The sequence below is a fragment of the Hyaena hyaena genome, unplaced genomic scaffold (assembly GCF_003009895.1).
Source record: "Hyaena hyaena isolate Hyena2069 unplaced genomic scaffold, ASM300989v1 scaffold_284, whole genome shotgun sequence".
Classification (NCBI taxonomy): domain Eukaryota; kingdom Metazoa; phylum Chordata; class Mammalia; order Carnivora; family Hyaenidae; genus Hyaena; species Hyaena hyaena.
In genome coordinates this window covers 1,419,760-1,432,231 of record NW_024080913.1, presented here as the reverse complement: position 1 = coordinate 1,432,231, position 12,472 = coordinate 1,419,760, and the positions used below count along the sequence as shown (strand labels likewise).

At 48.7% G+C, this 12,472-nt stretch overlaps 1 protein-coding gene across 2 annotated transcripts; it reads left to right on the top strand.

The window, feature by feature from the left end:
* Positions 1-5,477: 5,477 nt before the first annotated feature.
* RFX5 (regulatory factor X5) lies at positions 5,478-11,821 on the top strand. 2 transcript variants are annotated; one of them, XM_039246357.1, is made up of 10 exons: positions 5,478-5,527; positions 6,389-6,517; positions 6,741-6,774; positions 7,211-7,293; positions 7,752-7,871; positions 8,077-8,196; positions 8,335-8,416; positions 8,672-8,873; positions 9,093-9,193; positions 9,339-11,821. In XM_039246357.1, exons 2-10 carry the CDS (start codon positions 6,402-6,404, stop codon positions 10,314-10,316), a joined length of 1,836 nt encoding a protein of 611 aa, XP_039102288.1. In that variant the 5' UTR covers positions 5,478-5,527; positions 6,389-6,401; the 3' UTR covers positions 10,317-11,821. The 2 variants fall into 2 exon arrangements, with proteins under 2 accessions (XP_039102288.1, XP_039102289.1); XM_039246358.1 differs by lacking the exon at positions 5,478-5,527 and adding an exon at positions 5,871-5,929.
* The last annotated feature ends 651 nt before the right edge of the window (positions 11,822-12,472 follow it).

Below are 12,472 nucleotides of genomic sequence, written 5' to 3'. Positions count from 1 at the left end.
CGTCCCCCTTCTTGCATCTTCCAAGGTTGATTGCCTGGCTCCATGCTCTAAATATCTACTCCTGGCCATTCTCTGGCACTATTAGGAGCTTCTTTCCTGACTTACTGTTTTTGAGGCCTAGCAAACTCTGCCCTAAACGCTACCTGATTTAGAGGAATATGTACAACCTTGTGTTAAGTAAATAAATTAAGTTGCAGAGTTATATATATAAGAGAATAGTATAATCTCCATTAGAAATTTTTTAAATGTTTGTTTATTTTTGAGAGAGAGAAAGAGAGAGACAGAGTGTGAGCAGGTGCAGGGGAGGGGCAGAGAGAGAGGGAGACACAGAACGCCAAACAGGCTCCAGGCTCCACCCTGTCAGCACAGAGCCCGACGTGGGGCTCAAACCCACGAACTGTGAGATCATGACCTGAGCTGAAGTTGGACGCTTAATCAACTGAGCCACCCAGGTGCCCCTATAATCCCCATTTTTAAGAAGAAATTGAACAAAAACCTTGAGTTAGGTGGATCTGTGTTTGTAAGAACATGAAGTGGGCATAGAGGATACTTACCAGAACATGTTATCCTAGAGAGGTGAGGATTATTTATGACATTTATAAGTTGTTTCTAGAACTAAGCTGGAAATATAAGTGCCAGTTATCTATTACTGTGTAACAAACCTCGCCAACATTTAGTGACTTAAAGTGATGGCAACACTACTTTTCCTCACAAATTTGTAATTTGCACAGGGCTTCATGGGACCTCCATTCAGTGTCAGGTAGAGAGGTTTAAAGACTAGAAGATAGAATCATCCAATGGCTCACGTACTCACATGTCCAGTGACTGATGCTGGCTGTCACCTGGGACATTGGCTGGGGCTATGAGCTACACGGCCTTTCCATGTGGCTGCTTGGCCTCCTCACGACATGGTGTCTGGGTTCCAATGGTGAGCATCCCAAGAGAGGGCAGAGAGGAAACCGGATCAGCTATTCTAACCTACACTCAGAGGCCACACAGCACCACCTTCACTGCACTCCAGTCACTGAGATAGTCACAGAGGCCTTCTCAGATTCAGGGAGACAGAAAATAGACTCCATCTCTTGATGGGCAAGTGGCAAGGTTCTGAAATAGTCTGTGAAACCAGCAATGCTATTATGGCTGTGTTTGGAAAATACAATCTTCCATGTGTAGACACAACTATCTTAATTAATGAAACTTACAGTGGAAATGTTCAGCATTAGATAGCAAAACATACTATATAATTACATTAATTAAAACAGCGTATTACATGGGGCACCTGGCTGGCTCAGTCGGTTGAGTGTCTGACTATTGATCTCAGCTCAGGTCTTAATCTCAGGGTTGTGAGCTCAAGCCCCACGTTGGGCTCCATGCTGGGTGTGAAGCCTGCTTAAAAACAAACAAACAAAAAAATCCAGTGTGTTATGGGTGGAGGAAGAGACAGAATCGATAGAAGAGAAGCAGGCCCAGAAACAGACCCAACTATAAAAGGGAATTTAGTGGGCACCTGGGTGGCGTCCGACTCTTGATTTTAGCTCAGGTCATGATCCCAGGGTTGTGGGATTGGGGTCTGCATTGGGCTCAACACCGAGCATGGAGCCTGCTTGAAATTCTCTCTCTCTCTCTCTCTCTCTCCCTCTGCCCCTCTCCCCTGCTCATTTCTCTCTCTCTCTCAAAAATAAAAGTAAATAAATAAATAAAATAATAATAAACTTAAAAAAAAAAGGGAACAGCGTGTGATAAATGAATGAAAGGAAACAGCTAGAATAGGAAGGAATTGAGGGGCGCCTGGCTTGGTCAGTTGGTGGAGCATGTAATTCTTGGTCTCCGGGTTGCGAGCCCAAGCCCCGCATTGGGTGTACAGATTATGTAAAAAAATTAAATATTAAAAAAAAAGAAGGAAATGATAAATATTTTGAACAGACTGGCCATCCATTAGGAAAACAAACAAATTAAATTAGGTCCTGTGGAAGATATTACTCGACTCTTGAAGAACCATTCCCAAAACTCTCCCCCTGCTCACCAAAGGTAACTTAACATATCTTTAGTTTTATGTTAATAATTTCATTACTTTTACTCTTTACCACATGTGCACTTATCCATAAACAATATACTGTTCAGTTGTGCCTGCCATCAGATATTTGTAAATTGCATCACGCTGTATGTTCTCTTCCACGTTACAATTTGTCCACTGTTTCTAAAGATCCACCCATGTAGATGCATGTAGCTGTCATTCCCACCACCCAATGACATTCTATCATATGAATATACCACGACTGTTGATGGACGTTGGGGTCCCCAGTTTTTGCTACTGCAAACAGTGAAACTTCAAACCTTACTGCCTCTGTCTTTAGGGCATGTTTGTAGGAGTAGAATTGTGGAATCGTAACATATTCCCATATTCGAACTACCGAGTCATTCCAAACTCTTTTGAAACGGTCACTGTGTCCCCCCCAGCAGTGGGTGAGGGCTCCCATTGGCCCACTGCCGTGTGAGCTCCCAGCATTGCCAGACTTTGGAACTGTGGCCAATTTAGTGGGTATGAAATGGTATCTGATCGTAGTTTTCATCTGCATTTTCTTGATTAATATAGAGAGTGAACAACTTCTCATATGTTCTGTGAACCATTTCTGCTTCTTTTCTGATATTCCTGTTGATTTTCTCTGCCCACTTTTTTTATTTGAATGTTTATCTTTTTATTTATAGAGAGCCTTTATAAATTGCATATACTAATCCTTTGTCAGTTATATGTCTTGAAAATATCTTCTCCCAATTTGTGGCTTGATTTTATGTCTTTAAAATTTTTTTTTCTTAAAAAAAATTTAATGTTTTTTATTTATTTGTGAGAGAGAAAGAGACAGCGTGAGCAGGGGAGGGTCAGAGAGAGAGGGGAACACAGAATCCGAAACAGGCTCCAGGCTCTGAGCTAGCTGTCAGCACAGAGCCCGATGCGGGGCTCGAACCCACGAACTGGGAGATCATGACCTGAGCCGGAGTCAGACACTTAACCGACTGAGCCACCCAGGTGCCCCCCCACCAAATTTTTAAAATGTTTCTCTAGTTTATTTCTTTTGAGAGAAAGAGACACAGCGCGGCCTGGGGGAGCGGCAGAGAGAGAGGGAGACACAGAATCAGAAGCAGGCTCCAGGCTCTGAGCTGTCAGCACAGAGCCTGATGTGGGACTCGAACTTCCAAACCGTGAGATCATGACCTAAGCTGAAATCAAGAGCCAGATACTCAACTGACTGAGCCACCCAGGTGCCCCAGTGGCTCGATTTTATATACTTTTCATAGTGGTTTTAAAAATAAAATTTTTAATATTAATGTATCTGAATTTATCAATATTTTCTTTTATGGTTAGCTTTCTAATGTTTAAGGAATTTCACCCCCAATATTAGTAGGCATTGTACAATAGTGTTGAGAGCAAATTCTGAATCCAGATAGCCCAGGTTCAGATCTTGGCTCTCTCACTGTGTAACCCTGGGCAAATTATTAACCTCTCAATGTCTCAGTCTTCTGTAAAATAGGGATAATCACAGTATCTATCTGCTAGAGTTGCTATGAGATAAAGTGGAAACATCTGTGAGGCTCTTAGAGGAATCCTCGGCACATGTTAAGCTCTATATAAATTCTTGCTGTTATTGTAGTGATGCTTATGAGATAATTTTTATTGTTACTTCTCAGGGCAAAGTACATCATACCCCCTTCAGCCCTTAGCACAATGCTTGGCATAAGTGAATAATTGCCTGTTTTCCCCATCTCCAGCCTTTCCCCCTACACAACCTCACCTTCTACAGCGCTGACAAAATTATCTCCTTTATAGAGCTATGATACTTTTTCTCCCTTTCCTGAAGTTTCCATGTATTCCCCACCATCTGCAAATTCCTAAGCTGCCATCATTTACACCAAACTCTTTTTCCAATCAAGTGCCCTATATTTCCCTTCATACCAAACCATGGTGTTTGGGGGTATCTTTTCCATCAGTCTATATCCATATCTGTATGTGAGTATCTACAAATATGCATCTACACGGCCTCGGGCAGTGTTCAAGAAAATGGGCTCTGAAGGCAGACTACCTGCTTTGGATTCTGATTCCAGCACTTACTACACACGTAACTGCAGGCAAGCCCCTTCACTAGTCCAAATCTCAGTTTCTTTGCCTGGAAAACGGAGACAGTAAGTACCTACTTCAAAGAGCTGCCAGGAGCATTAGATGAGGGGTTGAGCCTTTGGTATGGTGTCTAGCACACAGTAAACATCAAACACATTTTTGCTGTTATTAGCAAGCCGTCTTGCCAGTATATCCTTATTCTCCCAAACTCTGCAATCCCCTGAGTTCTCCCAGTACCCACAGAAGCCAATAGTAGATAAATGGAGGCCATAAGGGTCAAAGGTGACAAGATGCGGCATCGTTGCTGTCCTTACAAAAGTTCACTGATGAGGAGACCAGAGACTGTATTAGAAGTCAGGACTGCAAATATAGTTTTAGGTGTAAAGTATCTGTTGTGCAAACCAAAACACATCCATTCAAAAAATCGGTCACCTGCAGTCCCTGACCTTTGAAATTAGCTGCAAAACTCGGTCCCCACGTGCATTTTTCATGGCAAAGTGTCCACGGTTTTCATTCGATCCATGATCTAAACACAGCCCTAACCGGAAGGTTAAGAACCCGTGACCTATTCAGTGCAACGTTCTCTTAAAGAGTTCACGTAGGCATCCAGCACCCCCTGGGGGTGTCAGTCAAAATTCCAGTGATCCCCGAGTGCAGACCTATGGGGATGCAAATACATTAGGAACTCTTTGGAAGGAAAGAAAATACCCAAGGGAAACTAAGAAACGCTTGCATTTTAACTTAATGTGGTGCAGCTGCTGAGATTTTGAGGCCTCCATCAGAGAGGACCGGGAGCCCGTGTTTGCAGATTTGTTGTGGATGCCTGTAGGCTGCGTTGAGGGCGGGAGTCGGAGGGTGGGTGTTCAACTTATTTTGCATCAAAAGAAGGTGGTGTGAGCTTACACCGAACCTCCATCACTGCTACCCATAATTTTCCAGCTATTTTATCATCCATTGATTCTTTCCTTCCAGTTGCTCTGACAACCGAAGGCAAAACCGAAACCCGGAAGGCGAGGCCAAAGGAAAAGAAAGCTCCAAAGGGAGCCAGGCACCCGGCCTTTGGTCCTGCGGTCCCTTTAAGAGAAGAACCTCTTGGGACCGGCAGTCCCAACCGACCCCAGTTTTAACCGAAACCTAACCCGGACTTCCCCCTCTTCACTCAAATAAGACCAACTTTGGATTTTCCCTCCCCTATTGGCCAATCAGAATCTGTTACCAGGCAGACTTGAGCTGCCGCGGGTGCGGGCCCGGCGCCTCTGTCTCCGGGTGGCAGCAATGACCAATGAGAGAACAGGCCGTGCGAGTCTCTAGGCAGATCGGGACTGCTCCAGCCACTCAGAAAAAAGAAAATAAAGCAACGCACGAGCCCGCTGGGCCAGGACCGTGGGGCTGGGCTGGAGTGAAGGTGGCTACGAGGTAGTTTCTCTTTCTCCCTTACCTTTATTGTTGCTTGTGTTGGAGGGCGTCTGTTCACAGGTAGGGAGGGGGGGCAGTATGAGTTGGGAGGAGAGCCGAAGAAGATTCTGGCCGTATTTTCAACAGCTCCTTCACCCATGTGCACGTGCCCCGAATCTGGGACCCCGTTCCCCCAACCGGGTTTCCTACGCCCCAGCCCAGGAGTTCGCCACCCTGAAAGCCTTCCACCCTGCCGCAACGCGGGAGTGAATGCAGGGGGAGGGGAGGGGGGTGGGGGTGCGCCTCAGGATGGGAGGTTGAGGGAGATGACGTAGGGACCGGCGACGTGGGGAGGGGGAGCCGCGGGGGAAGCCGTGGCGAGATTAAGTAATGAGAACTTGGGCCCAGTTTTTTCCAAGCCTGGTAGGACAGAGTGTGTTCGTATCCTTTCTGACCTCCCAAGAAAATTCAGGCGTTGAGGAGAATCGGAGAACTTTGTTGTGTGGTGGTTACTGTTTTGGGTGTTTTAAGGGGATGAGGGCAGTATGGGGTCAAGAGGCAGAAATGGACATTTCTAAGGTGGATTCCCCGCCTGCCTGTCTCTTCCTTTGCAGTTTTCCACGCTTAGGGAACCTCAGGAAGGATGGGGGGCAGGCAGAATGGAGGTGGCAAAGATCTCTTTGGGTCTAGATGGGCCTGGAGAAGTCATGCGATGATTTCTAATTCGTGGAGAAGGCAAGGGGTGAGAAAGAAACCACTGAGGACATTGGGAGGCTTTCTTTGTGTTTCTGTTTCTGGGTAGGGCGATAAGGAGTGCCTTGGGGGCCTCCAGGGGAAGAGGGGTTGGTTGACTCTTCCTGTCGTGTCTCCTCTCAACTCTAGCCCTCATGCGGGGATGGCAGAAGATGAACCGGATGCCAAGAGCCCGAAGACCGGAGGCAGGGCCCCCTCAGGTAGTGCTGAGGCCGGAGAACCCACCACCCTGCTTCAGAGGCTCCGAGGTACCATTTCGTAAGTACTCATCACCCCCTCCAACTCCTGTCCAGAACTGTAGCACTTGACTTCCTCTGTAGATGAACTGCCCCTCCCCGGGCAAGGGCAAGTGCAACCCGGCACTGGGAGACTCTTCAGCATGGCGGCACCGCTGGCCATCTCGGCCCTCGTCCTCTCCCTAACAGTAAGACGCCAGGGGAAACCTTGTGTGTGACCTCCAGCTTTCTCCTCTCCCCCACAGCAAGGCCGTGCAGAACAAAGTCGAGGGAATCCTGGTGAGTGTCTTGGGGAAGAGGGCAATAGACAGCTGGAGTTGGTGCGGGATGAGAATTAGGAGGATGTGCATAAGGGCAAGGTTTGTGTGACAGAGGCAGTGTCTACTTCCCTGTCAGAAGATTAACTGGCTTCGCAACATGCTGCCAGTTTGACCTTGAACCTCTTACCTCACGTCTCTGTGACCTGTTGTGTAGACACTCAGTAGGAATAAAATCAAAGCTGATCCCCTCCATTCCCCCTTGTGGTAGCTCAGTGGTAGCTCACAAGGGCGCTTCTCAGATCCAGGGAGGACCCAGCGCCAGATCATTTCTAAGGTCCTTTTTCACCCTGTCCGTCCCTAAGGCAGCCAAGTTTGGAGGGAAGGATCAGAAGATCCTATCTTGGGTCCTTCTTGGCCTTATTTTTTCCTCCTGCCTCTCTCCCTCCCGACCTCAGCAAGACGTGCAGAAGTTCTCAGACAACGACAAGCTGTATCTCTACCTTCAGCTCCCCTCGGGGCCCAGTACTGGAGACAAAAGGTAGGTTTGGTGCTATAGTGTAAGCTGTCAGAGTTTCTGGTTCTTTTTTTTTTTTAAATGTTAATTTATTCTTGAGAGATAGAGAGAGGCAGAGCACAGCAGGGGAGGGGCAGAGAGAGGGAGACACAGGATCTGAAGCAGGCTCCAGGCTCTGAGCCATCTGCACAGAGTCCGACGCGGGGCTCGAACACACGAACCACGAGATCGTGACCTGGGCCAAAGTCAGACACCCAACCAACTGAGCCACCCAGGCGCCCCTCAGAGGTTCTGGTTCTTACAGGAAGGCTCACTGTGATGGGGTTGGGTGAATAGGGATACTCCTAACAGCTCGATGGAGAAGAGAAGGACATGGATACGGTAGATCATGGGTGAAGTGATCTGGTCCAGCATAGTCTGCTTAGAACCACAGCAACTATGAGGATCTTAGTAAGGCTCGTCCCCTTTACTTCTCTTTGCAGCTCGGAGCCAAGCACGCTCAGCAATGAGGAGTACATGTATGCCTATAGGTGGATCCGCAACCACCTAGAAGAGCATACCGACACCTGTTTGCCAAAGCAGAGTGTTTATGATGCCTATCGGTGGGTGAAGGGGGGTGGGGTCGGGGGTGGAGGTCTGGGGGCTTAGGACTACTCCCTCACCCGGAGAGACCTCCCTGCCTTGAGAAAGCCTGACTGACTTGTTGAAGGGTTTCCCAGACTCGATGCCAGGGACCCACTGAATCTATCCATGACCTCCTTCTCTGTCTTCCCACTTTGCTCCCCGCCCCCCCTCCCCCCCACTTAGGAAGTACTGTGAGAGCCTCGCCTGTTGCCGCCCACTCAGCACAGCCAACTTTGGCAAAATCATCAGAGAGATCTTCCCTGACATCAAGGCCCGAAGGCTTGGTGGCCGGGGCCAGTCCAAGTATCCTTGTGTGGAGAGGTTGGGGCTGGAGGACCTGGGGAGGGAAACTTAGGGTGTGGAGGGCCAGGAGTAGAAGCAGCCCAGCCTTCCCTTGGGGCTTGGAGACCTCACTGTTGGCTGCTCTTTAACTTGCCTCAGATATTGCTATAGTGGCATACGAAGGAAGACCTTGGTATCTATGCCACCCTTACCTGGACTTGACCTGAAGGGCTCTGAGAGTGTAAGTTAACAGCTCTCCGCTCGCACTCTTCTCTCCAGAGTGGAGGGCTGATACAGCCTGGGTCATCCTGCCCTAGCTTCTGGGTGCGTAGGATACACCCTTTCGCCTCCCCATGGCTCAGGCGGAGGATGAAGAGAATTTGTGGGTTTCTGGGATGGGCTCCTCCCATCTGCAGTCTGGTCTTCCTGTGGGTGACACTGGTGTCTGAGAGGGGCCAAGGTGGAGTGTGACTGGGCATGGCCTTCCCCACTGCAGCCAGAAATGGGCCCAGAGGTAACCCCGGCTCCTCGGGATGAACTGGTGGAGGCAGCCTGCGCTCTGACCTGTGACTGGGCAGAACGAATCCTGAAACGGTCCTTCAGCTCCATCGTGGAGGTGGCGCGCTTCCTGCTGCAGCAGCATCTCATCTCTGCCCGGTCTGCACATGCCCACGTGCTCAAGGCCATGGGGCTTGCTGGTGGGTGGACGTCTCTCACTTTCTGCCTCATCGGCCCTCCCACCTACTAGGGTAGAGATGCCTTGCATTCACTTTCTGTTTCTAGTGACCCTTGTAGGACATTAGGACAAGCTTTATACCCTCCTCCTCCTCCTCCACCAGTCAGTCAGTCAGATTTCCTCACTTGCCCATTGCTTCCTTCTCACCCTCGCCTCACTCCCTTTCCCCGCACCTCTGCAGAAGATGATGAACACACCCCGCGGGAGCGGTCCTCAAAATCCAAGAATGGTGTTGAGAGCCTAGAGGGTGGAGCCCATAAGAAACCAGAGAGACCAGCCCAGGTAAGGAAGTTGATGGCCCTGACCTTGCTTCCCTGGGCTGGGGGCTTTTAGTGTCCCTTTCCCTATATTTTCTCACCCTCCTATGCCTGTGTTTACTCCAGTGCCCAGTCTTCCCACTTAACTATGGCCTCTCTTTACCTTTTAGCCTCCTAAGGAGCTGGAACCCCGGGCTGGGGCCGGCACCCCTGCGCGCGGAGAGCGGAAGAAGAGTGTAGTGGAGAGCCCAGCCCCGGCAGCCAGTAACCCACAGGTTAATGCCCTGGTGGCCCGGCTGCCTCCGCTCCTTCCCCGGGTCCCTCGCTCCCTTATGCCACCCATCCGAGTCTCTCCACCCATCCTGGCCCCCAAGCTTTCTTCAGGCCCTCTGAAAGTGGCTCTGCCCAGCAGGGCCGGGGGCCCCCACGCGGCTGTGCCCATCATTAACATGATCTTACCAGCGGTTCCTGCTGTGCCCGGACCCGGACCCGGGCCTGGGCAAGCCCTACCTGGGGTGCTCGCTCAGCCACGAGGCACAGAGAACAGGGAAGTAGGCATAGGTGGTGACCCAGGACCCCATGACAAAGGTGTCAAGAGGACAGCGGAAGTACCTGTGAGTGAGGCCACTGGACAGGATCCACCAGCTAAAGCGGCAAAGCAGGATATAGAGGATACGGGAAGTGATGCCAAAAGAAAACGGGGGCGCCCTCGGAAAAAATCCGGTGGAAGTAGGGAAAGGAACCCTACCCCTGACACGTCAGCAGCTGCCGTGGACTCTCCCCAGCCCTCCAGGTTACCACAGGAGACCTGGGCCTCCGGAGGCGACCGCAACTCCGCCAGAGGGTCAGGGAGGCCAGGGCCAGGGGGAGAGGCTGAGAGGGGGACGCCGCTTGCCCAGAGTCAGGAAGATGGGGCTGCTTCCAGAGGAGGGAGGGGCCCCAGTTCCCGCCATGCCAAAGAAGCAGAAGATAAAATTCCTCTGGTCACCTCAAAAGTGAGTGTCATCAAGGGCAGTAGAAGCCAAAAGGAGGCTCTTCCAAAGGGAGAGGTAGACACCGCAGCACAGGGTAATAAAGACTTAAAAGGGCACATGCTTCAGAATTCCTTATGCCATGAAGGTAAAGGCCCTAGAGCCACACCCCCATGATAGCCGGCGGGGGGGGGGGGTGTAGAGGGTTTATATTCACGTTAACTCTACCTGCCTAGTAGAGGCCCTTCTCTGCACCCGCTTCTTGTTTGGCTCTTTTCCTAAGGCAGTTCATTCTCCTGTGTAGACCGCTTGAGGCACCCTGTCCTCCACGGTGTCTGGCTCTTGCCTCTGACCTTTCCAGCTCAATACCCTTGGCTTTAGAGTCCTTGATAAATCTGTAGTGACTGTCTTTCCTGGATCTCTATGCTATCCTGTGGGAGGCTAGGAATGGAGTAAGTGTGATGAATGTATAGGCTAGGACTCTTGGTTTTAAATCAAAGAAAACCTTACAAACTGGCTTAAAAATTAAGACTTCCTGGCTCATATAACTAAAGTCCAAAGGTAGTACTGGCTCCAGAGAAAGCTGATGCAGTGGCTCAATATGTCTCGAAATACCCGATCTCTTCTCCCCCCTCCCCCCCCCCACTGCTGCCTTCTATAGGCTCATTTAAACCTGGGCCACCTCCCTGCTGCCAGCACTCCTGGGATTACACGTTTTCTCATTTATATCTAACCCAAAGGGAGTTAGAGGGGTACATCTTTGTGCCAGGAATCCTAGCAGAAGCATCAACATTGACTGATTAGGCCATCCTGGGTCACATGGCCACCCCTGCCCAATCACTGTGGCCAGAAGGATGGTATATGCTAATTTGTACCTTCTACATCTGGGAAAGCCTGGGATCAGCCTCCTTAGAATCACAAAGGTCTCCATGCGGCCGGCTGCCTCCATATCTGGGGATGCAGCTGACACCTGGCCACAGCTATGAAGTACAGGTGGCTTTAGCTTGCTAGGTTGAGACCGGCTACACCTGTTTTCCTTTTTCCCTCCCTGTCTTGCATTTTCCTTCCTGCAGCTATAATAACCTCTTTCCTCTCATAGACTCAGAAGGAATGAGAGAGAAGTCCCTCTCCTTTAACGGACTCTCTTTAGTCTCATTTAGATGACACTTCTTACATCTCGGAGATGGGGAGCCTTCCCTTTCCTGTTTCTGAATGTTCGTTTTCTCTGCATTCTGCTTCCCTATCCCGACCTTATGGCCACTTTCACCAGGTGGAGTAATCCGAGCCATTTGATTAAATCCATTCTGTATCCACGAGGTGTCAGTCTCTTGTCGTACACGTGCCAGGACTTAGCCAGGATTGCGGGTTTTGGCTAGGTGCGTGGCAGGAGATAGCTCTGCATATGGGCACCAACAGGAAGTGAGTTGCAGTAAACCAGCTGATCTCTACTGAGGACCTGTTTTGTCTTCTGCGTAGGGTAGCTTCTGTCAGGGAATCCGGTTCTGCCCAGGAAATAAATTTTCTTTCAGGGAGACTTCATTCGTTTCCACCACAGCATATTTTTAAAAATTATAATATGTAATATTTGATATATATAAAGAGTATATTTAACATGAATAAGTTATGAAACGTAATTAAATGAATACCTTTGACCAAATTATACATTAAAACATGAGAAATACCATTGAGTTTCTTGTTCCTACCCTGTCCTACCCCACTGCCTCTCCCGGGACAATAATAACCACTGTCCTTAATTTTGTGTTTATTACCTATATACATACACACACACCCACAAATATATATGTATCTCTACATTTAACCATATATGTATAAAACTCTTTAAAAACGTTGTTTTGCTTTCTTAGCTTTACAGAAAGTTTGTACTCTAATAGTCCCCCGCAGTTTGCTTTTTTTCACTTACCACAGTTTTTAAGATTCGTCTGTGTTGTAATTAGCTATAACTCGTTCATTTTCACCCATATAATAATTCTAGCAAGTACATAAACCACAAGTTACTGATGTACTCACGTATTACTGGCTGGGTTGTTTCCATTCTTTTGCTATCGCTAACAGTGCTGTTATGAACCTTCTTGTACCTGTTAGTGCCTCTTTTTTTTTTTTTTAGCAAGATTTCGAAAAAGGTTTCGAAGATGTTTCATTTGATCTGTGCATCCTCTGAGTTGGGAACTGTTTCCTCTGTCTTACTCTCTGGGAAAGTTGACATCAGATCAGTTAAAAACTCAACTGTTGAACCATCTTAGCCTGGCATTTCTTTTTGGGAAAAATTTTAACCATTGATTCCATTTCTTTAATAATGATAGGCTGTGTGGGCT

What these genes read in the sequence shown, in the direction of transcription:
- RFX5 (XM_039246357.1), top strand. Translation starts at nt 6,402, where the DNA reads ATGGCAGAAGATGAACCGGATGCCAAGAGCCCGAAGACCGGAGGCAGG. An exon ending in ACCTGAAGGGCTCTGAGAGT is followed by an intron (nt 8,417 to 8,671) that starts GTAAGTTAACAG and finishes TCCCCACTGCAG; the next exon opens with CCAGAAATGGGCCCAGAGGT. An exon ending in CAAGGCCATGGGGCTTGCTG is followed by an intron (nt 8,874 to 9,092) that starts GTGGGTGGACGT and finishes GCACCTCTGCAG; the next exon opens with AAGATGATGAACACACCCCG.